Source organism: Arachis ipaensis, chromosome B4, assembly GCF_059453495.1.
Source record: "Arachis ipaensis isolate K30076 ecotype BB chromosome B4, ASM5945349v1, whole genome shotgun sequence".
NCBI classification, from domain to species: domain Eukaryota; kingdom Viridiplantae; phylum Streptophyta; class Magnoliopsida; order Fabales; family Fabaceae; genus Arachis; species Arachis ipaensis.
The window spans coordinates 132,922,359-132,948,260 of NC_142439.1; the positions used below are offsets into that span (position 1 = coordinate 132,922,359).

Here is a 25,902-nt window from a genome sequence, read left to right on the forward strand (position 1 = left end):
CCGGTGCAACAGATCATGTGACTTTCGACTTAAAAGATTTTGCAAGCTTTCAAAATATTGCTCCAATCAATGTGATATTGCCATATGGGACCAAAACTGTCAGCACCATCATTGGCATCATCACATTCTCTAAAATTTTTTTTCTCAAAAATGTTTTATACATTCCTTCTTTTGATTTTAAACAAATCTCTATGTTAAAATTAACCTCAAACTTACATTGCCAACTGTTAATCGATGATAAGTGTTGTGAGATACAAGATCGATCCACATCAAAGATAATTGACATTGCTAAGTGTAGCGAAGGGTTATATATAATGAGTAGAGAACCAGAATTCTCTCACTTTCTCCCTCCTCCAACAAAGCAAGCTTCATTGGCAGCAACTATGACTACTACTCATCCCACAACACCTTCAGACAATGAGCACAGCAATATTTGGCATCTTAAATTAGGACATATACCCATTGACGATCGGGTTTCTGCTTAGTAAAGAAATTTTATAAAAATATATAATCGCATTGTAAGTATAGTTTCTAAACCAACAGAGAATCCTTTCGTGCAAAAGTCTTAGTTGTCACAAGTAACAAACCACCTAAATAAATTGATAACCGAAGTATTTAAACCTCGGTTCGTCTCTCAAGAAATTGCAGGGAGGTGTTCTTATTATTGATTATGAGTCTTGTAAATTGGGGTTTTGGAGTTTGGGCAATGGGCACAAATATAATTATAAATTAAAGCAATAAAAATAAATAAGAGATTTTATGTAATTAAATTAAAAGCCTTGACTCGGAGAAGATTAATCGGAAGTTCTATCCTTGTTGAATTTCTCAAGATTAACAGTAATAGGTTGTTATTTCTACTTGGTTATCCTTTACTAAATAAAGGAAAATTAAGTTGGGAGCCAACTTCTGTTCACAAGTCCTAATCCTCTCCCTTGGGAAGGATTAGCGTAGTAACTAGAGTGCTAGCCAACAACTTCCAATTACCAATTAATTATTGAGTATTCCAACTCAAGGGTCTCCAAATATTAATCAACTCCAAAATCAAGTTGGGAGTCTACTCAGTTAATATGAATGCCATTTTTATAAATCATAAAAAAAGTAAAAAAGGGAACATGGTAATTAAAATTCAATTGGAAACAATTAAACAAATAATAGATTTAAATGAAAAAATATTATGGAATAAATGCAGAATATAAGAATCTTAAATTAAAAGAACATTGAACCTAGAAATTGAGAAGTTGAAATCCTAATCCTAATCCTAAGAGAGAGGAGAGAGCCTCTCTCTCTAGAAAACTACATCTAAAACCTAAAATTATGTGAATATCCCCATCTTCCCATGAATGAATAGATTCTCCTACCTTATAGCCTCTAATATGTGTTTTCTGGGCTGAAAACTGGGACGACAGAAACAACCCAGAAATCGCTGGGGGCGAAATCTGCCACGCTGATTTTCGTCATTGCGACGCGTTCGTGTGGAGTACGCATTTGCGTTGCCTATATGTATGGCCACTATGACAAATTATATATCAAATCGAAGTCCCGGATGTTAGCTTTCCAACGCAACTGGAATCGTGTCGTTTGGACCTTGGTAGCTCAAGTTATGACCGATTTAGTGTGAGAGGGTCAGGCTGACAACTTTGCAGTTCTTTCAACTTCTTGCACTCCTTCCACTTTTGCATGCTTCCTTTTCATTCTCTAAGCCATTTCTGCCCTGTAATCTCTGAAATCACTTAACACACATATCACGGCATCGAATGGTAATAAGAGAGGATTAAACATAGTAAAATTTAAGAGCACGAAGCATGTTTTCAATCATAGCACAAAATCAAGAAGGAAATTGTAAAACCATACATTTTGTATGAACAAGTGTATGAAAGATTGATAAAAACCACTCAAATTAGCATAAGATAAACCATAAAATAGTGGTTTATCAACCTCCCCACACTTAAACAATAGCATGTCCTCATGCTAAACTCAAGAGAAGCTATAAGAGAGTGAAGAAGAATGGTAGGATGTATGAAATGCAACCTATCTATATGAATGCAACTATATGATTCTTGCCCACTTGGTTAAAAGTAAATAAGTTCTTCAGGACAAACATAAATCAAATTCCACTAATTCAAATTATACAGTAAAAACAGGTAAAATTGTAAGAAGACAACTCATGAAAGCAGGGAACATAGAATTAAGCATTGAACCCTCACTGATGGTGTATATGCACTCTAGTCTCTCAAGTGTATGGGGTAATCACTCTATTCTTCTCTAATCATGCTTTCTAAACTTTGTTCTTCACCTAACCAATCAACAATATTTAATGTACCAATGCAAATATCATGAGGTCTTTTTAAGGTTGTAATGGGGCTAAGGTAAGGGTAAGGGTATACATATGGCTAAATGAGCTATAAATTGAATCTTTGACTAACATAAGCTCCCACCTAACATACACATACTCTCTATGTAACTCTAAAATCATGTCTAGCTACCCAAAATTCCTACTTTTGCATTACATACTCATGCATCAACTCTTCTTTTAATTTTTATCACATATGCATTGATCTTTTCCTTAACTTAACTTAGCATTAAGGTAATTTTGTCCCCTTATTTATTTACTTATTTATTGAATATTTTTTTCTCTTTTTCCGTTTTTTTTAAATAGAAAAATAAACGTAACTTATCAATGCACATGGATTTTTAATTTTTCTGGTCTCACATGAGTAGGTACCCAATTTTCCATTATTTTATCATGACACATTCCCTTATTAACCCTTGTTCCCACAATCTTCCCATACTCAATTAACACACAATTTCTATCTTAAACTAACCAAAGATTCAATTGAGATATTTAATTATTTTTCTGTTTAAGGCTAGTAATGTGGTAAAATATAGAACAAATGGGATTTTCAAGGCTCAAAGTGGCTAACAAAGGTGATTGAAGGGGTAGACTTATTTGGGATAAGTGAGCTAAACAAGTAATGGCCTCAATCATATGCATGCATATAAATACACTAAATATTGGACATATAGAATGGAACAAAGCAAAGATTGCAATCATAGGGAAGAAAACACACAAGAATAAAAATTTATGGTTAAATAATATAACCATATAAATAAGCTGAAAACCTCACAGGTTATGTGTTCTTAGCTTTAAACCATGTTCCAATTTACAGTCTTCAAACAAGTTTAACAAAAATTTTTCAATTTAAATTAGTGAAATACTATAAAAAATTTTTGAAAAATAATATTACTTCAACCAAGTAGTAACTAAATGCATAAAATCAAACAAACATGCAATCAAATATACAAATGCAACAATGAATTAACAAAGAAAATAAAATATTGGTGTTGAGAAGAAAATAACTAACCCATGGAGATCGGTATCGACCTCCCCACACTTAAAGATTGCACCATCCTCGGAGCATACAGAGATGTACAAGTGGATGGGTGGCTCCGCAACTAGTGCTCTTTTTGTTCCTCTCCTTACTGGTGGTTTGGGAGTAGTTTTCTCCTTTCTTTTTTTGGTGGCCATCCTGAAAAAGAAAGATAAAGTAATATGTAAAGTTAAGGGTTCGAGCAAGGGAGCGAATATTATGGGTGGTAATCAATGCACGGTAAAGAAGGATGTCGTTAACACATGGTCTAGACTACATGTGAAAAGTTCATCAAAGGTAACATAGCAAGTGCATGTGATGACAATTAAATGCAAGATGTTTATTGGCATGCTGGCAAAGACATGAGTAGCATAGATCAAGCATTCAATGTCCAAGTTAGATTACCAAGCCTTTCAAACTAATAATCTGTTTGTATTGACAATTAAATTAAATTAATAAAATATAAAAGGGGTTTTGTGAAAAACAGGCATTAAAGTAGTAGAGTCGAGTAATTTAAAATAATGCACAATGCCATACGGGCTTTTTCACAAACACTTAGCATGCATGGTAAATATGTTGTTGAAAATATAAGATAGAACATGCAAGCAACCCTTTAAAAGGTAACATTAATTGTCAAACAATTTCATAATAATCCACAAGCAAAATATAGAAATAAATAATGACCCAAATAAATTTTCAACACCAATTAAAGGAATAAAAAGAAGGAAAAAAATATAGATAATGAGAATAAAAAGAAAAATAAATAAGAAAACATGAATAAAAGAATAATAATGAAAAAGTAAAGAAGGAAGAAGAAAAGAACCTTGATAATGGATGTGAAAAAGGAAAGGGAGAAAGGAAAAAGTAAGAAAGAATAGAGAAGGAAGAAGAGAGATGAAGGAAGTAAGAAGGGGTAAGAAAAATTAAGATTTGGGGAAGAAAAGATAAGATATTTTGGCTGATCTGAATAAGCTGTACGCCGCATTTGACGCGGACGCATGAGTCACGCGGTCGCGTGGTAAGTGATTTATGCCAAGTGACGCGGACGCGTGGGTTACGCGGTCGCGTGACTTGATTTATGCGAATGGCGCGAGGGCAGCCATGCATTCGCGCAACTCTCTGTTTTAAACCCATTTTGCCAAAAATTTAGGGTGACGCGATCGCCTGGATGGCTATATTTTGAAAACGACGCGGCCGCGTGGGACACGCGGTCGTGTGATAGGGCTGGTGCTTTTAGCATCATTCCATCCCCACTCCATCATAACTTGCTGCCATACACCTCTTTTACGTCGAATTTTAGGGGCACGCGTTCGCGTGGGTGACGCGGACGCGTGGGAGGCTTATTTTCCAAATGACGCAGCCGCGTCAGTGACGTGGTCGCGTGGACATGTTTTTGTGTAAGGCATGCTTCCAGCCACGCTTTCGCGTGACTTTCTGTTCAATTTTATTTTCTTCCCAACGCAACTATGATGCGGACGCGTCAGTGACGCTTACGCATCGCGTGCGTTTTTTTTTATGCAATATGCAGATGCAAATGCAGAATGCAGGTCAATATGCAGAAATTATGAATGAACACTAGTAAAATTAAAATAAAATAAACTAGGAATAAAAGGAAGGATTATACCATGGTGGGTTGTCTCCCACCTAGCACTTTTGGTTAAAGTCCTTAAGTTGGACATTTGGGGAGTCCTTTGTTAAGTTGGCTTGTGCTTAAACTCATCCAGGAATCTTCACCAATATTTGTAATTCCAACGGCCTCCGGGATCCCAAACTAGGCGTAAAAAGCCTTCAAGCAAGTTAAAGCAATTGACAAGACCCCATGAGTGTTGATTGCTGGAATGAATTCCGGGGTCCCAAACTTTGCTTTTGCATCCGTCTTCTTGTTGATCATCATTTTTTCACTTGGGTGGTGAACAATCGAAATTCTCCCTGAGACATCCAAACAGCTTCCCAGACCCATACAATTTAGTATTCTTCCAACCATGATACTTTAGCCGTGAGCTTCCTACCACAATGAACCTAGGATTGTGTTGCCAACCACTAATCATCTCCCTCTTACTCTTATAGCCACAAAGAGCTCTGAGTTGCCCATCTGTCTCAAGCAAAGCATATTCAAGTGGGCTAATTAAGCTTAGAGATGAGAGATTTACCCACTTGAATGAAGGGATAGATGGTGATGGCTTTGGGGGAGAGGTCTCCAACAGCTTTGGCAAGGTGATTTCCAGCTCCATTCCCTTGAGTTCTTCCTTGACAACTTCTACTTCCTTGTAAGCTTCTTCAATTTCAATCTCTTCCTCTTGGTAGCTTTCTTCTAATTCGATTTCTTCTTCATTGTTCACCAAGGACATGGGAGGTTGTGTTTCTTCTTCTTTGATCTCCATGTCAAGTCCAATGGGAGAGGATTCAATTGCAGATAAGAATTCATCAATGATTGAATCCATCTCTTGATCAACCTCTTCAAAGTCTTCAACCATGATATGCCTTGGAGGTTGTACACCCTCCTCAACATCAAATTCAAACTCCTTAGAAGGGGGCTCTATGACTGGGCTTTCCCATGGACGTTCCGTATCTCCTAAGTCTTCGACCACTTCTTCCTCTTCAATGATTATAGCTTCCTCCACTTGTTCCAGTACAAAGTCATGCTCCTTACTGTCCAGTGGGGTTTCTAGTATCTCCTTCATGCTAAGTTCTTCATTAGATTGTCCACATGAAGCCATGGGAGTTCCTTGAGTGTCCGAACATTGGGAAGGTAATCGATTTATTGCTTGATTCAATTGGTGAAGGGTTGCATGAAATTTTTTCACTGTTTTCTTGAGGTGCTCCCGTGATTCTTGGGTCGATGGATATGGACATGGTGCATAGGGAAGTGGTGGTTCTTGGGAGTAATTGGGTTGGAATTGGGGTGGATATGGGTTAAGGTCGTATGGAGGTGAATGGTGGTAGGGGGCTTGTGAATGTGGTGGTTCAAAGCTGTGTCGAGGAGGTGGTTCATAGACATATGATGGGGGTCCACCATATCTATCATCTTGGTATACACCTCGGAATGGCTCTTGACCATAGTAATTTGGTGGGTGTTGGTTGTCACGGAAGGGTCCACCATAACTATTGTCTTGACATGCATTCTGGAATGGTCGTCATCCATGGTACTTTGGAAAGTGTTATTGCCTAAAGGGTTGATCAGATCCTCATGGCTCCTTCCATCTTTGATTGTTTTGACCTTGATGCATGTTCCTGTTATAGCTTCTATTCCTTTTAACATCATTATAACTAAACTCAAAGCGACGGGGGTGAGAACTCATAATAGCTAATAAAAATTAAAACGAAAAATAAAAATAAATAAACAGGTAAAAGAAAATATTTACAATAACCAATAATAAGGCACACGTTTGCAATTCTCCGGTAACGGCGCCATTTTGACGATCGGGTTTCTGCTTAGTAAAGAAATTTTATAAAAATATATAATCGCATTGTAAGTATAGTTTTTAAACCAACAGAGAATCCTTTCGTGCAAAAGTTTTGGTTGTCACAAGTAACAAACCCCTAAATAAATTGATAACCGAAGTATTTAAACCTTGGGTCGTCTCTCAAGAAATTGCAGGAAGGTGTTCTTATTATTGGTTATGAGTCTTGTAAATTGGGGTTTTGGAGTTTGGGCAATGGGCACAGATATAATTATAAATTAAAGCAATAAAAATAAATAAGAGATTTTATGTAATTAAATTAAAAAGCCTTGACCCGGAAAAGATTAATCGGAAGTTCTATCCTTGTTGGATTTCTCAAGATTAACAGTAATAGGTTGTTATTTCTACTTGGTTATCCTTTACTAAATAAAGGAAAATTAAGTTGGGAGCCAACTTCTGTTCACAAGTCCTAATCCTCTCCCTTGGGAAGGATTAGCGTAGTAACTAGAGTGCTAGCCAACAACTTTCAATTACCAATTAATTCTTGAGTATTCTAACTCAAGGGTCTCCAAATATTAATCAACTCCAAAATCAAGTTGGGAGTCTACTCAGTTAATATGAATGCCATTTTTATAAATCATAAAAGAAGTAAAAAAGGGAACATGGTAATTAAAATTCAATTGGAAACAATTAAACAAATAATAGATTTAAATGGAAAAATATTATGGAATAAATGCAGAATATAAGAATCTTAAATTAAAAGAACATTGAACCTGGAAATTGAGAAGTTGAAATCCTAATCCTAATCCTAATCCTAAGAGAGAGGAGAGAGCCTCTCTCTCTAGAAAACTACATCTAAAACCTAAAATTATGTGAATATCCCCGTCCTCCCATGAATGAATGAATTTTCCTACTTTATAGCCTCTAATCTGTGTTTTCTGGGCTAAAAACTAGGCCAGAAATCGCTCGGAGCGAAATCTGCCACGCTGATTTTTGTCATTGCGACACGTCCGCGTGGAGCACACGTTCGCGTCGCCTATCTGTATGGACACTATAGTAAATTATATATTAAATCGAAACCCCAGACGTTAGCTTTCCAACGCAACTGGAACCGCGTCGTTTGGACCTTGGTAGCTCAAGTTATGATCGATTTAGTGCGAGAGGGTCAGGCTGACAGCTTTGCAGTTCCTTCAACTTCTTGCATTCCATCCACTTTTGCATGCTTCCTTTCCATTCTCTAAGCCATTTCTGCCCTGTAATCTCTGAAATCACTTAACACACATATCACGGCATCGAATGGTAATAAAAGAGGATTAAACATAGTAAAATTTAAGAGCACGAAGCATGTTTTCAATCATAGCACAAAATCAAGAAGGAAATTGCAGAACCATGCATTTTGTATGAACAAGTGTATGAAAGATTGATAAAAACTACTCAAATTAGCATAAGATAAACCATAAAATAGTGGTTTATCACCCATGCATATACTGATTTTATTTAAGAAATATTATCCTTTTATAGATTGTATTGCTTCAAAACTTCCTTGTGACTCATGTCATTTTGCAAAACAAAAGAAATTATCTTTTGATCTTAGTACAACTGAAATAAAAGATTGTTTTGATTTAGTTCATATGGATATCTTGGGTCTCATTTCTGTCCCTTCCAATGAAGGACGTAGGTATTTTTTTACTGTGGTGAATGGCAAAAGCAGATTCACTTGGATTTTTTTTTATGAAACCCAAATCTGAGTCATCACAATTGGTTATTAATTTTGTGAATTTTGTCAGAGTACAATTTGAAAAACAAGTTAAGTGTATAAAGACTGACAATAGGTCAAAATTCACTCTAAAAATATTTTTTTTGCATCCACTGACATTTTACACCAGGTTTCTTGTATAAGAACACCATAGCAAAACAGGATTATAGAGCGAAAACACTAGTACATTTTTGGTGTTGCTAGAGCACTATTGTTTCAATCAAGAATTTCACGTTGTTTTTGGCAAAACATAGTTGCTCATGCTATTCACCTAATTAATAGGCTGCCCAGCACTAAACTGGATAATGCTAGTCCTTATAAGCTCTTGTATGGTAACTTACCTAACCTTTCATATTTAAGAGTATTTGGTTCTCTTGCATATGCCTCCACATTAACAAATTCAAGAACAAAATTAGACCCAAGAGCCAGAAAAATAGCTTTTCTCGGTTTTAAACTAAGAACAAAGAGTTTTTGACTTATTGATTTAAAATCAAAGCAAATTTTTATATCTAAAAATAGTATTTATCCATTTTGGTCCTTAAAGAATTTCGGGTCAGATACTTTAGTCCCCAATTAAAATTAATTACTCGATTGGTCCCTAACAATTAATTCTGTCAGTCACTTAGGTCTTTGACTCCGTCAACTCTAATGGAAGACAAAATGGTCCTGACAACTCTAACAAGGGACAAAATGATCCATGATAACTCTAACGGGGGAACAAAATGATCCCTGACCCTTTGTTCAAAAACGACACTATTCTTTCCCAATTTTCATTATATCTCGAATAATCCTAATATTCATGCTCTCTTTCTTCACCTTCACATTCTTCTTTTCCATCTTTTCCTTCCTCCTCTTCAGTTACAAGATCAAGCCATGGTGCAACATGCGTGCTACCTCAACATGTCATGAACCACACACTTCCTAAATCTTTGTGACTGGCACCCACCTCCTCCGCACTTCACCCACCAGAAGCATCCACATCCATGTCCTCGATAACAAAATCACCTCCAACCCTAACAGCGTCCACCACATCCTCAAGACCAAGTTCCATAACTACACCAAGGGCACGTCATTCTCCATTCTCCGACAACCAATATAGATTATTGGACATTAGGACATCATGAGAAGATTCTCCTTCGAAATCATATGCAAATTCTCATTTGGAATGGACCTCTAGTGCTTCATTCCTTATTTTTCGGAGTCCAAGTTGGTAGACCGCTTCGACCTCGCATCCAAGCTATCAGTACAACGAGCAATGTCGTCGTTGTTGCTCATATGAAAACTAAAGCGATTACTGAACATTGGTTCGAAGAAGAAGCTGAAGGAAGCGATCAGAGTGGTGGGCAATATGGTCATGGAGATGATAGGACAGAGGAGGAGGGAGATGGTGATGATGACGACGGGTTTTAACAAATCAGACTTGCTGTCTAGATTCATGGGATCCATCGAAGATGACAAGTACTTGAGAGACATAGTCATTAGTTTCCTAAGTATGAATTGCTTGAGAACAAGTTGAAGATTTTTTTTCTTGTGAACATTGAAGTTGCAGAGTGTGTATTATGTAGCTCGAAGTTACAGTGTTAAACTGTTAGTGTTATGCGAGATATGATGGAAATCGGGAGATAACAATGTCGTTTCCGAACAGAGGAGGTCAGATACCATTTTGTCCTCTGTTAGAGTTACCAGGGACTATTTTATCCTCCGTTAAAGTTGATGGAGCAAAGGACCTAAGTGACTGACAGAATTAATTGTTAGGGACCAATCGTGTAATTAATTTTAGTTGGGGACTAAAGTGTCTGGTCCGAAATTATTTGAGGACCAAAATGGATAAATACTCCTTTAAAAATATAACTTCTTATAAAATTCATTTTCTATTTTTACATTTTACTAACACTGACATTTTCGGGGTATCCACTCGTACTCCATAATGCATTGATTTTTTTAATATAATATACCATCCACACATCATTTGCAATCACCCACACATATCACACTCACATATCCAAATAAACATTTTTCAAACTCAATACACTCACCAATTTTTTCATATACCATTGCATCTATTACTATACTACACACTAAAATTTGAAATATATTAAAATTAAACAACATTGAAAGATCAATTTATCTTCATCATTCCGAATAAATTCAATGTGCCATTTAACGGATACCTCATTCACCTTAACCGTACACGCAGAAGCACTATTAGTCTTTACATTAAAAACTAACATAAACTTGTAACGTATCCATATTTTTTTTCTTAAAAGATTTAATTATCAATTTTTTTAATTAAATTATTCGAACACAAAATTTTTATAGACCTAATTGTCAGCCTCCTCTAAAATAATTAACATGAAATGACATGAATTCTTCTCTACATTCCAGCGATGAGAAAATCTTTATTCCAATAAGATATTGCAAGAGCAATATATTGAATTCTCACATTATATAGATATAGAAATATATTCAAAAACATATGTGTGGATCCGAATATAGGCAACGAGGTCTTGGCGGTGGATATTAAAAATCCTTACAGGGCCCAAAAATATGTATAGACCAATGGCAATTTACACAAAATTTATTATTGCTGTGTTCATCATATACTGTGAATCAACAATTGTTTTCAGCTCGAAATGTATAAAAGAAGAGGAATTTAGATCCTTTAAAATAAAAATTTTAGTAAAATGACAAAATAAAAAATTAGTTATTATTAAATTTATAATTTTTATAACATGTTTATTCTATTATTTTAATTTAAAAGTGATCAGTTCTTTATTTTATTATTTTATTAATTTTTTCATTTTAAAAAATTAAATCTTGATTCGTTCTCTTCTTTATGTTAGTGGAACTGTTTTTATGCATTAATGACAAAAAATAACAATCTAAATAATATATACTGATTTGTTTAAATTTTTTATCAAAATTTAATATGAATATTAACTTGTCTAATAAAATAAAATGTTAGAAATTGATTTAGTATGTGAAATTTATTGAAGATTAAAATATTTAACTAAAAAATTTTTTTGAAAACGAATTTGGGGGTATTGCTCTTTAATTTTTAAATTGCTTCTTTTGGCTATTCACAAAAAACAAAAATCGTCAAATTTTAAAGATCAGATAAATCCCTCTCTCTTTTACAATGAATACCCTCTCTTATCTCCTCTCGTATTTGCTTTGATGCTTGCCTTCCTCTTTTCCATCCAAGTTTGGCCCTTAAGATTTAGTTTGTTTCATTCACCACCACAGCCAATATATATATATATATATATATATATATATATACCAAATTATATACACATATCATAGTTGTTAAAATCGAACTGGTAATCGAATTAGTCAAATTATTAATTTATTGATTTGTTGATTCAATTAATGAGTTATTGGTTCAACTAGTAAAACCGGTCTTACGTAAATAAAAAATAAAAAGTAGTCAAAAATTTAAAATTAAAATTTAAAATATATATTTTTATTAATATTTTAAAAATAATTAAATCGAATTTTATAAATAACTAATATAAAGATAGACATATAATTAGTTCATACTATTATAATAGTATCTTAATTAGATACAATAAAAATAACAATCTATGAATTATATCTAAAGAATAATTTCAAGATCTAAATATTTTTATATAATTAAATAATTTATATAAATTTATTTTTTTTAGAATAAGTAATTTTTATTTTATTTTTATATTCATTATTATTTTTTATTTTAAAATTAATTAATTTGTACTTCAAATAAAAAATAATTAATTTAAAAAATATTGAGTTAAGTATTTTCGTGTATATATATTAGTTAGAACAAAATGAAATATATATTATAAAAAGCATGAATGATACCAAGCAAAAGGGTTAGTGAAGACCAAATTGACAACCACTCCTTACAATGCATTTTTTTAAATTTCACAACACGCATGCTGATGTCATCACACGTAGGTTGACCGTTGACTGTGTTGTTGATTAGATTGGTTCGATTTTATTCTGTGCCGGTTTTGAGGGGTTTGATTCGGTTTGATCGGTTCGTATCAGTTTTGATCGGTTTATTTTCTTAAACTGTCAGTGTATTAAATTAGATCAGCATCGATTTTTCGATCGAATTTGTTGGTCCGATCCAGTTTTTACAACTATGATATATACACTAAAAGTCAAACAAAATATATTTTTTTGGTGATAGTCAAACAAAATATTTATTTTGAAATTAATGAAATTACAATATTATGCCACACAAAATGACATATACAATATAATTATTCCAATAATATAAGAAATTAGTAGTAGAAGAACATATAATAATATTACATAAAGATCAATAAATAATAATCAACGACGAAATATTTGATCATTCCACATACGACAACGAGTGTAGGAATTAGTTTTATGATCATATAAACATGGTCCTTTTTGTTTTACTTGCCATGCACAAAGTTTGCTACACACTGTAAAATCCCTTTCACGTATGTATATATCATACCAATGGCGACCACCTTGCCAATTAAAGCCACAAAAGAAAAGTGTGGAGCCCCAAAAATTAGTTTTAAAGTGAAACTCAAAACACTGATGAGGCTTCAGATATTGCTCTCCAATATCATTATCTCTTGATTTGCAATGAACCATTAGATCCTTATTGCCTTCCAAAGCATTTTGGATCCTCACATGTGTTTTCTGTGGAAATATTGAAAAAGTGTTGCCTAATAATGGTAACATAATTATAGTAACCACCCATAGAATGAAATAAGTTCTAGCAAAAATTATTAGAGCCATTACTATTACTATTGCTGTATATGAAATTGAAAAAAAATTGTTTACACTAACATAATATAAAAGTATATATAGAGAGAGTGTTAAGGAGATGGTTGATCTCAAATTTAAGTCTCAAAAGCATGCATAAAATTTTCTTATTATTATATGGCAACATACAATATGCGTTTGCACATAGATTATAGTTTCTGAAAAGTAACTCTTATTTCAAGGCTTCTTAAAATAGCACGACTCTATTGTTAAATTAGAATTATTGCACTTTCATTCAAAAAATAAATAAATAAATAAATAAAAGAATTAAAAATGCCCTTCATTTTGTCCATTTTGTTTTCTTTGATATTATGTTTTCTAAACAAAATAATCTCACATATTTAAGTAATGTTAACCTAAAATGTTTTTGGTGAAAAAAAAAAGTAAAATAACTGTATATATGTATGTATTTACATAGATTTTTTTTTTGTTATATCTCTTTTCGACACGTGTGACTTTTTTTTAAAGAATGAATTGAAGCAGGAATTTCATTGTGTTGGGTTTTGTCCGTAGGGGGTGTATATAGCTCGATTTAGTTTGAGCTCTAAATATTTTGAAAATTAATTTAGTGTAATTTTATTAAATTTAAAGGATAATAATTTTAAAAATAGACTCTATTATTATTTAGAATTAATTTTGAATTAAGACGAATTTAATTTCACTCGATTCATATATATATCTTTTTTTTTTTTTTTTTTGTCAAGAATTTATGTATATATATATATTTTTTTGGTCAAGTGAATTAGACAACTCCCAATCCTCAACATTACACATCCATATTTTACACATCCACATAACACACTCACATTCGCTACATTAATATTATGAGTTCTTTAAACAACAACTAGCTTCAACTAGGACTTATGTACATCTTTAAGTGTCAGCTTCGACAGTTGGGCGTTATTGGTCATTGGGCCATGTGACGGTTTGATCTTTCATTATAGAGCCCATAGATAATAGGGAAAAAAAGTGAATGTGTTGGAGGAAAGCACAACTCGCATGGTTAGCGGCTGGGCCTGATAAAATTAGATACAAGTAATCAAATTGAGTTGATCTAGTGATTAGCTTATTAGTCCGCTTAAATAAGTATTGAGAATTTGAATCCTACGGATTAATCTTTAAATGAAATTTGAGTTAACCACCAAAAATACTTTCGAAATATTTAAATGCTGACAAAAATGCATTTTTGGATAATTTTAATATTTGTCTGCGTTTGAATAATTTAGGGGCAATTTAGTGGTTAACCCAATAAAATTTATTATTAAAGTAACCTTTATAGTATTTTTAGAGAAAAATAAAAATTTAATTTTAATACACTATCAATATAAAGTAGTTTTATATATATATCTAATTACGTAACACCACATTATAAAAAATAATTACTATTTTATTGTCCGCGTTAATAATTATCAAAAAAATAGGTGTGATTGAACGATAATATAAAATACTGTTAGTACATTAAAATTAAACTCATAAAAATAATTGTACATATAAATTAAGAATAATATTTTAAATCAATAGTTAAGGTATTTTTTAAATTTGTTCGAACATTGCAACTTAAATAGAATAAGTGATAAAAATAAAGCTAATTTAATATTAACTAATTTTTTTGTCACGAATTTATTTTATTTTAACTAACGAATAAGCATAGAGAAGTAATATTCCAAATTATTTTCAATAATTTTGCTTCAAAAAATTAATACTTAATATATAAATATTGAAAGATTAGTTCATGACATTTTATTAAAATAAATTAATTTTAAATAATATAAAAGGATAAATTAATTTTTTCTTTTCCCAAATTATCATATTACTTTTAAAATAGTAAATGAAACTTGTCACTCTTTAAAACATACTACATATTAATTTATTTTTTATTAGAGGCTAACATATCTAACATTCTAAAAGATTAAAGGTTAATTTAATATTTTATAGATTAATTTCTTTGAAACAAGTATTAAAAAATAATTTGAAATATTACTTTTTTTATTCACCTAAATAAATAAATTAAACTTTAAGATAAAATGCATAATATTAAATATTAGATTAATAATATTATATATTACTAACGATATAGATTTGAATATCATAGATTTTTATATTTGTCTTCATTTTTTTAAATGGTATGCCAAAATATAGATTTGAATCTGAATAGACATTCATTTCTCTATAAATAGTGAAAAAACTAAAAAAAATGAGAATGCTTATTTTTTTATTTTTAAATATCAAACTATAAGAATAATTAATAAATAAAATAGGAGAATATAAAAATTATGTACCTGACAAAATTTTTGATAATTCATTATACATCTCCTTATCAATAACTTCTTGAATCTTGAAAAACTGTTATATTTATTGACTATAAAAATAACTATATAAACAATTCAAGATTATTCAATTAAATTAATTTCTTATTATAGGGACGAATTCAATTAATTCAATTAAAACTAGTAGAATTGAGATATCTTGTTTTGCATTGAATTTTCTGAAAAGACAAACAAAAAATGACATTAATCTTTGTTTATGTATGACAAAATACAAATTAAATGACATTAAATTTAATTTATTAGGAATTTATATTTAATAACAGTTACCTATAATGATATTTATTTGTCACCAAAATGAGATAGTTGTGCTCTTTTGAGTTTAGGTTGAAAAAAAAAAAGTTAAATTTTTAACATAATTAATATATACGTCCAAATATCTAGTATTATTATTATATAAGTTAAATTTATTTCATTACCTTTCATTCTTTTCATTCAATATTTATCTTCTCTTTTTATCATCTTTCTAAATTTTGTTTGCGTTAACTGTATTTTCCTAACCAATAGAATAAATTTTGAGTGGACTGATTTAATATCACGTTTGATTATTAATATTAAAATAAAAATACGTAACATCAATATAATTATCACGATCGTTAATATAGTAATACTTAATTTATTATTTATTTGTCTCATTGATACAATTAATTGATCATCCTTTTATACACTCTATAACGGTTAGAATCCTTCTTCCTATTTATTATATATATGTATCACAATATATTTCAATAGTATTTTGTATATTACTTTAACATTAAATAAAGTTACATTCTAACTAAAATATACCTTTATCTTTTATTGATTTTAAAAATTTTATTTTTATAATAAACATATATTATGTCAATATAAATAAAAAAATATCAGAAAAGAATGAGAATAAAAATAAAAAAAGATAACGATAATAATATAATAAAAGAGTACGAAATAATATATATGAGATAGTAGAAATAACAATAACTACGAGAATAAACTGCTTCTAAGATAATAGAAATAATGATGATTGTATGGGTTATTTTGGGCTGCTCTTATGATGGTAAAAATAATGATAACTGCTTCAGTTGTTTTGGATTATAGTGATAGAAATAAAATGAAAAAAAAATTGGATTACCAAACTCTTATATTTCTTTTAATTTATCAGGTAACTAATGAAATAAAATATTATTATTTACAGTATAAATTAAATTAAAAAATATTTCATCCGTATCATTATAGTAGGAGGAAATAGTTATTATGACAAAAATTAAAATTGTCAATCATACAATAGCACTATTTCAATTTAATCATGTGAAAAAAAATTCGAATATAAATTTATTAGGTATTAAATAAAATAAAATAAAATATTATTTACACTATAAATTAAATAAAAAAATACCACTACTTTTAGAATTAAAAAAATTATATTTTTAAAAATAAATAAATAAATATTTTATAAAACAGCTACTATTGCACGTGAGAGTAATTGCACATAGTTTACAAAGCAGGACTCACTTCAAAATTTCAGTGTCTAAATTTAAGTTTTAATATTATCTTTTATGATAGAACTTCTACCGTATATATCCGTCAGTTACGTGAAACCACATCCACAGTAAACGACAACTCATATTCTCTATCTCATTTTCATCTATATTTCCGTAACAGTTGTAGAAAAATTATGTGTAACATTTTTTTCAATTCTTTACTCTATTAATTTATTTTTTAATTTGTTTTATTTTTTACTTCTATTTCAAATTCAAGATGCACTTTTTTGTATGAAACAATTATTATTAGAATAAAAAATAGTTATTATGACAGAAATTAAAAAAAAAATAATAAATAAAAGTTAGTAGAAAAAATAGTTATTATGATAGAAATTAAAGTTGTCAATCATACAACGAGACTATTTTAGTTCAACCATGTCGAAAAGAATAAAAGAAAATTCTAATCTAAATTTATTAGATATTAAATAAAATAAAATTATATAAAACGTTATTATTTATTGTATAAATTAAATAAAAAATGACCAATATTTTTAAATAAATATTTTATATAACAACTGCCATATAAAACTCATTGAATAGTAAAAAAGAGTTGAATATCAAACTCCTATATCTTTTTGTATATTGTTATTTTGTTGTAGTATAAATAATAGTTTTGAAATTATCAAAATATTTTAATATAAATTATTTAATATTATCAGAACTAAAAAAATTAAGAAATAAAATTAATATTTCTCCTAAGAATGATGATTTTTAAAATTATAAATACACAATAAAAAAGTAAAGTACATTAAAATGTTACCATAATAAAAAATAATTTAAAAGATAAAATTAACAAACTAATGAAATATATATACACAACTAACCAATGTTATCATCATTTAGTATATTATTTAGATTAATTCTAATACATGAATATCTAAAAAACAGATTATTAACATATAAATAATATTTTTTGAATTATCTAAATCTTTTAATATAAATAATTTAATATTGTCTGGACAAAAAAATTAAAAAATAAGATTAATATTTCTTCTAAGAATAATTTTCATCAAAATTATAAATACATAATAAATCTAGAGTACATTAAAACAATACCATAATAAAAAAATTTAAATATTAAATTAATAGTATAAATTTTTTAAGTGAACAATTATCAATCATAATACACTATATTATAAATATATGTAACATATTATATTAGAAATAATTAAAAGTTTACTAATTATAAATTAAAACTTTTAAAGAATGATAATTTATACCCGCTGTTATTTTGAGTATCTGAATCTTTAAAAAGTAAATATATTATTGACACGAGATAAATGTATTTTTAAATTCTATCAAAAATAAAATAATTTCTTATATAAATCATAGCTACTAAAAGTAAAAAAAAGGTATAATAGTAATAATCAAAACATAGATCTAAACGAAAAAATTATTATTTATAATTTATAATAATTAATTTAGATAGAGTAGATCAAGTAAAATATTAAAGGTCAATCATTCTGGACATGTGTCTATTTTTTAAGGTTGCAAAAATCGAACCGATTAATGAACCAGTAGAATGACCGGTTCAATAATTCAGTAGTCTGATCATGGTTTAACTGGAATTTAACCGGTTTAATTAAATATAAAATAAAATTATTAAATTCTGGCCAGCATGTAACCAGCAAAAAAAAGTGAACTATTGGATGAAATCTCACACCAATCTCACACTATTAAAACCATCATTGATGGCTATTTGATGGCTACAAATCACAAAAGTTGTTGCTCCCTAACATTCCTCAAATAAAATTATAAAAAATTAATATATAATTTTCAATATTTAAATTTAATAAATTTTAAACCAAATAAACACAGAAATCACACAGTATAAATTACATTTAACAAAATAAATCTCCAGCCATAAAAAATATCAATAAAAATACTCCGGAAGTCATAAAACAAAAGAGGCAGCAACCAGATTTTCTTCATCAGTTAATCAGCAGAGTTAAATAGTTAATTCAATTGAATTCTTTTTTACAATTACAACAATCAGGATTTAATCTATCCAACCATCAGAATCTAGAATATAGAAAACAGCAAATCATAATCATTATAATTAACAAAATAAGTGATTTAATGAATAGAAAAATAACTATTTGTATTCATAAACTTTGTAAATATTGACAAAAACACTCATAAAAAAAAAAACTAAAGTTATACTTACAAAAAATGGATTTTGTTAACAAAAAGACCAAATCCTAAACTTTTGTTGATGTTTCAATAAAATATCCAATAATTACCACTCTTTTTTCTTCAACTTCAATTCTATCACTATATTTTCTCCAAATCTCAAATTTTCACATCTCAATTGCCACCATCTTAATCACATTTTTTCTTCACTACTACTTCGCCCTTTAACTTAATACTCTGACTTTGGTATGTCACCTTTTCTAAATTTTCGGCTTCTTGAACTCGAGTTCCTGCAAGCTAACACACCAAATCTTTCTGCTCCAATTCTACTTAGAATTCCGAATCTCATGCGGTCATGCCCCTCCCCAGCCGAAACTCCATTCCCTTTCCACCACACTATGCAATCTATCTCCATCACCCTTTATTCGCCACTCCCCACTACATCCACCTCTCTCCACCACACTATGCGATGCGTTTGTAGTTTGATTATTATCCTTATCTTCCGCAGTACAATCGATGTCGATGTCTCTTCCTTTAACGCCAACGTATTTGTGACTTGATCACTATCCTTGTCGTCCGCATAAAAGCAAAGAAAATGCATCTCGATTTGAGAGAATACCCTCTGAACCTCAGAAAACTGTTACAATTGCTACCAAGGTTTAAGATCACCCACAGGCCACAGGTCCAGGAGTCCTAGTTTCAAGAACGCATTCTTGCTTCATTGAAGGGTTAGCAAGCAACTTTGTTTCCTAAGTATAACTTCTGGTGGGATGGATGTGAGTCTCAGTGGAAATGTCAAATAGTGGCTTGTCCTTAAAGCCATTCATTCTTCACAAGATGAAAATAATGAATGCAAATACTCCTCATTTGAACTTGTAAAAGAAGTACATTGCGTACTATCCACCTTCAGGGTCATTTCCAACGTCATAAAAAAGTCCTCTAGAGTAAACAAAAACTTTCAACCTTCCCAGTGTAATAATGTGTAACTAGAATACCAACTAGAGTAGAACTACACAAGACAAGATTCTGTCTATGGCATGCCCTTCCAGTGAAATTCTTCTTCAACTAATCAAAGTAATTTCAATGCATACCTTATTATTGCTAAATGCAGACCATTTTACAAAAAACAAGAGTCAGCACAGCCAATCCATCAATTCTGAAGTTACTCAATATTGTTAATAGTAATAGATAATTATAGCATTGTCAATCACTGGAAAAAGACAACATCAGCTCATAAATGGATTATGCTACAGCATTAAACTTCTGCCCACCCAAAAAAGAAGTTTTGATAGGAGCAAGCTCTAGAAAAAATGGAAGAAGGTAAGTGAAACCGCACTAAACCAGAAAAATCCCCTTCGAAACCCAAAATTCAAAGCAAATTAATTTCTTTCTCTTCTCTTTGCCTTTCGTTGAAGCTGATTTGCTGCCCCATTCCCAAGAAACCCTCCCACAAACAAAAATTAACGGAAAAAAGAAGAAACAATTTTCGCTTAATTTATTTGTGTGATGGGATATGCAAAATTTCGAGATCAAGAACTTACAAGGCAAGGATAGTGTCCACTTGTCCTTATGAGAGAGCGTGTGTGTGGTGTGAAGTAAAAGTGGCACACTTTCCACGTAGGAATAGGGACACACATGTCAATTACGGATTCGCGCACACACCCTCCTTTCTTTCCACACAAAACCATTCTCTTATCTTCTTCTTCATCTTCTTCAGAGAGAGAGAGAAAGAAGAGCAAAGTAAGAAAGTAGCAAAAAATGGCACAGGCAGCCACAGCAAGTGGCCTTAACACCGCCGCAAACTGTGGCCCTTGTTCAGTAAATGGTGGTGGTGGATTACGACCAACCTTGAAATTGAAGCCGATGGCGCTGGGTCCCAAGTCATGGTTCTTCTCAGGCTCACTGAACCTCTTGCATCATCCCAACCAGAAACACCTTACATCAGCAGCACCAAGGATTTCCATGCGGGTGGCCTCCAAGCAAGCTTATATCTGCCGAGATTGCGGGTCTTATCTCATTCTCAATCATGATATGATGATATGATACACTTCTTGTTTCAACTTGGAAATTATTCATGGTGATTCATATGATGCAGGTATATATATAACGATAGAACACCCTTTGACAAGTTGCCTGATAACTACTTCTGCCCCGGTAATTCTTTTTTTCTTGTGCTTAATTTCAACAAATACTTGATTACAATAAGAAAGGGTGTACTTTGCAGTTTGTGGAGCTCCAAAGAGAAGATTTAAGCCTTATGCACCATCCGTCACAAGAGATGCAAATGATACATCGGTTAGAAAGGCAAGAAAGGCCGAGCTCCAGAGGGATGAAGCGGTTGGGTGAGTCATCCATCTTTTTCGTTTCCAAGCATATGCAAGAAAAATGGTTGGATTTCATTTTTGTTTGTTCACAGGAAGGCACTTCCTATTGCAATTTTGGTGGGAATTGCAGCGCTTGTTGGATTGTATTTCTACCTCAACACCCAGTACTAGGTTGCACTCCCCGTTACCTCTGAAATGTGGAGTTTAAGTGGTACTCTTGTCTTCTTTTCTTTCTTTCTTTTTGTACCCTGTGTTTCATTCATAGAGGAGAACATTATTGGTCATGTTTATAAACCCTGCCTAATCAAGGTGGAAGAGTTGATTTCACTCTCTCAATTCACGTTTTTAAAAAGAATAATCTATATTTACATTTTCAACATGGTTGAGTTTTCTAAGATTCGATGCCAAGAATTTCTTATTTATACAGTAACATTCTTCAAATGACATGCAATGAAGCTATGGTATCAGCTTCAATAACAGATACACGAAGTTCATAAAGGACTCTTAACGGTTCATTATCATTCTAAACAAGTAAACAACATTGATAAAAATAGCTTCAACTCAACGAAGCAAATAGCAACATGTTTTTATTTTGGAATACAGCATACATTTAATGGAAATTTAACAACCACTAAGCAGCAGTATGGGGTATCCCTCTGATCAATGTCCCATGAGAAACATCAATAGATGATTCTAAGAGTGAGCTGCTGGTATCTGTCTCACTAAAACAATACACAGGTGCCTGCCAATTCGTATCCTCGAGCACCGCACCAACCTCAAATGTCATCACATGAGCAACCATTCCTGGAATCAACCAAATGAAACAGCATTCATTACAAATAACATATAATGATATTATAATTGAAGAAGTATACCGAAGAAGTAACCAACCAGAGGAGAAGACCCACATAACAGGTCTTTGAGTAAGTACATCCTCGTAGTAGGTGATGAAATCAGCCTTCTCCCAGACATTGCAGAGGAAATTGTCAACATTCTTATGACCAAGAAAGGTAGCACCGTCGAGCCAGTTGGGGCGTAGAATGCCAACATCGAAATGTACCACCTTGCAGGTGGTGTTGAATGGGTGGAGGGTGTAGTAGAAGGAGGTGCCGTTGTCCCATTCGAGGTCGTAGGTGAGGACACCCAACTGGTGCTGGATGATGTTGAAGTTGCGGCCGTTGGGCCAGTCGTACCATAAGTCTACCTTCTGCAGGGAACTGCTTCTGTTGATGAAGAGCACCGAGTGGAATTGATCAGGCCATGTTGCTGGACATGGAACTGGCTCCTCTGCCATTAACGGCGACAGCTGAAGAAACAGAGGAAGAAGTAGCAGAAACACACAAACGGGGTCTAATGCAGTTGCAGAGGCCATTCACGTGGTTTGTGTGAGTGTCAGAACAAGACGTCAAGAAATTTGAGATATATAAGACACGTGCAAAATTCGGGTCCACAAGAAGTCTAGTATTTCTTCCCGATCTTCTATCGGAACACGAATCTTTTTGGGAACTAAAATAATGATTTAGTCCAAAAAGTCCAAATCTTCTAGTTCTAGTTTTATTTTTTCTCCCTTTGTGCTGATATGCACTTGCTAATACAAACCTTTGAGTTGCAGTTAGTCAGTTACCCATCACTTATTTTATAATAACAAAAATGGTAAAAAATGCATTTTTTTTCATTGTTACAAATGACAAGATCTTGAGTTCTCAAGCTACTGATTGCCAACAATGGGACCGTCCCGACCTTTCTTGATATCATCCCAACCCCTTACCCATGGTTGGCCAGGTGTTGCTCTTGTTTCTGGGGCAGAATGGCTCTCAAGGTTCTTCATAACTCTTTCATGCACTGCAGCAAAAACCTAAGCAATAGATAACTCAAATGTGAATTTTACCCACAGGAAAAGCAAAAATCAAATCAAATAAGTAACTTGGAACTCCATCAATTAAATAATGAAATGAAACTCACTGGATTACTGCTAACTGATTCTGGGGGTTTCTCCTGTCCAGATAGCCACTTCCATAGGTCTGGATTCTCCTATAGAACAGAAGAAGGATTTTGAAGTGTCATTACTCGAGCAAAGAAATTTATCAACCAAGCTAGCCTAACAGCTCTCCATTTATTTATTTTCCATCAAAATTCCTGACCCTATCAAAACACACACTTATATACAATTTTAATGGATAGGTGTGCCAACTTCAAAATTCCTGACCTTATCACCCAAATTTCCCCCCAAAATAATTACAATCAAGTTGGTGTAAACCAAAGAGTTCCATTCCATAAGACCATAACGATGGAGTTTAGGTGTACCAATGAAATTAGAAGATAACAAACTTGTGCAATTGTACAATGGATCAAAGTGGAATTGAGATGATCCTAGGTAATCTTTACAACCAATCAATACTAGAGTGAAGGAAACTATTAATGGCGGTGGATGTAAAAGCAAGCAGAAAGGATAACGAAAGAGAGGGGGGGGGGGGGATTACCGAGTCGAGCATGTGAACGAGAGCTCGAACACGGCTTTCATCCAAGGAGTGAATATTGTCCTCCACCCATTTACCGAGAACCAAGTCGAGTTCCAAGAGCCCTCGTTGTTTGCTTCTATAAATTAGCCTATTCGGAAAGAAAGAACAAAATCAACAGAGGAACAGCTAAAAGAGAAGAATAGAAAGAGGGGGGAGGGGAACCTGTTAAACAAGCGCCTTTTGCTTTCTTCATCAGATAAATCGATATGAAGGGAGAAAGGATCGGCAGGGAGGGAGCTGAAAGGGGAAGAAAGAGAATAGCGAGGAAGAGGAGATGCGGTGGGATTAGATGAAGTGAGGAATCTCCGGAGGTTGATTAAGCCTCGTCTCAGAGAACCCATTTGATTCGGAGAATTGGAACTAATGAATTGTGTTTTAGTTGTATTTGTAACGGTTTGCACTTTGCCTTCCTCTTCTGCTACAGTACTACCCATAGTTATCAGCAACACAAGATTTAGCTAAGTGATTATTTAAGCAAGACAGCAACAAATTCAAGGTTCAGTAATGATAATCAGCAACAAATTCAACTCAGTCATCTTTTCCAGCAACAAAAAAATTAGCTCAGTGATATGTTCAGCAACAAATTCAGCTGATTGATAATTTTCAACAACAAATTCAACCATGATAATGTCCAGCAACAAATACTTTACCTACAAATATGATTTACAGCAACAAAAAATTTAGCTAAATCATTATTTCAGCAAGACAGCAACAAATTCAACTATCAGTGCTGATAATCAGCAACAAGTGATTATTTTCAGAAAAAAAATGAGCTCGGTGATATTTTCAGCAACAAATTCAAGGTGTAGTGATGATTTAGGGCAATGAAATTGAAAAAGAAGAACAGGGCCGAAGGAAGCTCACCTGCTCAGGGAGCAACTGACGTCCGAAGCAATAAGACGACAACGACCACCACCCGAGGTTGAGTGCGAGAGAGTGAGTGCGTGAGCGAGACGGAGACGAGAGAGGTTGAGTGTGGCAGCAGCCGTGAGAGAGCTTGAGCTTGAGTCAGAGTGTGACGAGAAAGAGACTCCAGAGAAGAGCACGTTGAGCGGTTGAGGGATTGAGGGCTGCGTGATCACTGATCAGATTAGGGCATTAGGGGCTGTGCAGGGGTGGGGATTTTTTCCTTCAAAGTTCAAACACGCCGTTTTCGAGTTTTTTTTTTTTTTTAACGTGACCCGGTTCGGGTTATATAACCCGGTTTGAGTAATCGGTTTTTATCTTTTAATGAGATAAACACTAAACACTTTAGGTAGCATTTGAAATAGAAACAAACTGAGGCTAAGAGATAAAGATTAAAAAATAGATATTAAAAAATAGAGACTGAAATAAATTTTAATATTATATTTAGTGTAAAATGAGAAACAGAAATTGAAATAAAAATGAAGCTCTAATTTAATTTGCACAAAAAATAAAGATAAAATTAATTAATTGAAATAGGAATATTTTAGATATAAAATATTATTAAATTTTCAGCTTTCGTTCCAAGACTAACAAACATGATACTGAATCTCAATCTCTCAGTTTTCATCCAAGTAACTCAAAACAAATACTACCCAAATCAATACTCCAAAGATTATGACGTTGACAAAATGGTACTTGACATTTGTTATTAACAAAATGATTTGCGAAAAATTTTAAATTTTAACAAAAATATCCAAAAGTGCATGATGTCACATTCAACGAAAAATACTAATCCGACAATCAAAAAAATTTAATGATGGTGACAAAGAATTCCGACAACGTTTTCGGGCGAAGAGGGGAGC

General features: G+C 32.2%; 3 protein-coding genes across 5 annotated transcripts; 1 reads left to right on the top strand and 2 right to left on the bottom strand.

Moving 5' to 3' along the window:
- Positions 1 to 20,782: 20,782 nt before the first annotated feature.
- On the top strand, positions 20,783 to 21,991 carry LOC107635002 (uncharacterized). Its single transcript, XM_016338364.3, has 4 exons — positions 20,783 to 21,296; positions 21,386 to 21,444; positions 21,515 to 21,632; positions 21,707 to 21,991. The coding sequence occupies exons 1-4, from the start codon at positions 21,049 to 21,051 to the stop codon at positions 21,783 to 21,785; spliced, it is 504 nt and encodes a 167-aa protein (XP_016193850.1). The 5' UTR covers positions 20,783 to 21,048; the 3' UTR covers positions 21,786 to 21,991.
- Positions 21,992 to 21,996: 5 nt separating this feature from the next.
- Positions 21,997 to 23,469, bottom strand: LOC107635001 (uncharacterized protein At4g14100). The gene is made up of 2 exons (XM_088483509.1): positions 22,506 to 23,469; positions 21,997 to 22,418 (listed from the first exon to the last, which is right to left on the bottom strand). The coding sequence occupies exons 1-2, from the start codon at positions 22,984 to 22,986 to the stop codon at positions 22,246 to 22,248; spliced, it is 654 nt and encodes a 217-aa protein (XP_088339635.1). The 5' UTR covers positions 22,987 to 23,469; the 3' UTR covers positions 21,997 to 22,245.
- LOC148569282 (succinate dehydrogenase assembly factor 2, mitochondrial-like) lies at positions 23,055 to 25,271 on the bottom strand. Of its 3 annotated transcripts, none has more exons than XM_088483512.1 (5): positions 24,998 to 25,271; positions 24,296 to 24,548; positions 24,095 to 24,221; positions 23,577 to 23,645; positions 23,055 to 23,469 (listed from the first exon to the last, which is right to left on the bottom strand). In XM_088483512.1, exons 2-5 carry the CDS (start codon positions 24,472 to 24,474, stop codon positions 23,323 to 23,325), a joined length of 522 nt encoding a protein of 173 aa, XP_088339638.1. In that variant the 5' UTR covers positions 24,475 to 24,548; positions 24,998 to 25,271; the 3' UTR covers positions 23,055 to 23,322. The 3 variants fall into 3 exon arrangements, with proteins under 3 accessions (XP_088339638.1, XP_088339637.1, XP_088339636.1); XM_088483511.1 differs by having other exon boundaries at positions 24,296 to 24,551; XM_088483510.1 differs by having other exon boundaries at positions 24,296 to 24,559.
- Between the last annotated feature and the right edge of the window lie 631 nt (positions 25,272 to 25,902).

What these genes read in the sequence shown, in the direction of transcription:
- LOC107635002 (XM_016338364.3), top strand. Translation starts at nt 21,049, where the DNA reads ATGGCACAGGCAGCCACAGCAAGTGGCCTTAACACCGCCGCAAACTGT. An exon ending in TGATAACTACTTCTGCCCCG is followed by an intron (nt 21,445 to 21,514) that starts GTAATTCTTTTT and finishes TGTACTTTGCAG; the next exon opens with TTTGTGGAGCTCCAAAGAGA. An exon ending in CAGAGGGATGAAGCGGTTGG is followed by an intron (nt 21,633 to 21,706) that starts GTGAGTCATCCA and finishes GTTTGTTCACAG; the next exon opens with GAAGGCACTTCCTATTGCAA.
- LOC107635001 (XM_088483509.1), bottom strand. Translation starts at nt 22,986, where the DNA reads ATGGCCTCTGCAACTGCATTAGACCCCGTTTGTGTGTTTCTGCTACTT. An exon ending in TATGTGGGTCTTCTCCTCTG is followed by an intron (nt 22,419 to 22,505) that starts GTTGGTTACTTC and finishes GGTTGATTCCAG; the next exon opens with GAATGGTTGCTCATGTGATG.
- LOC148569282 (XM_088483512.1), bottom strand. Translation starts at nt 24,474, where the DNA reads ATGGGTTCTCTGAGACGAGGCTTAATCAACCTCCGGAGATTCCTCACT. An exon ending in AAAAGGCGCTTGTTTAACAG is followed by an intron (nt 24,222 to 24,295) that starts GTTCCCCTCCCC and finishes CTTTCCGAATAG; the next exon opens with GCTAATTTATAGAAGCAAAC. An exon ending in TCGTTCACATGCTCGACTCG is followed by an intron (nt 23,646 to 24,094) that starts GTAATCCCCCCC and finishes TCTGTTCTATAG; the next exon opens with GAGAATCCAGACCTATGGAA.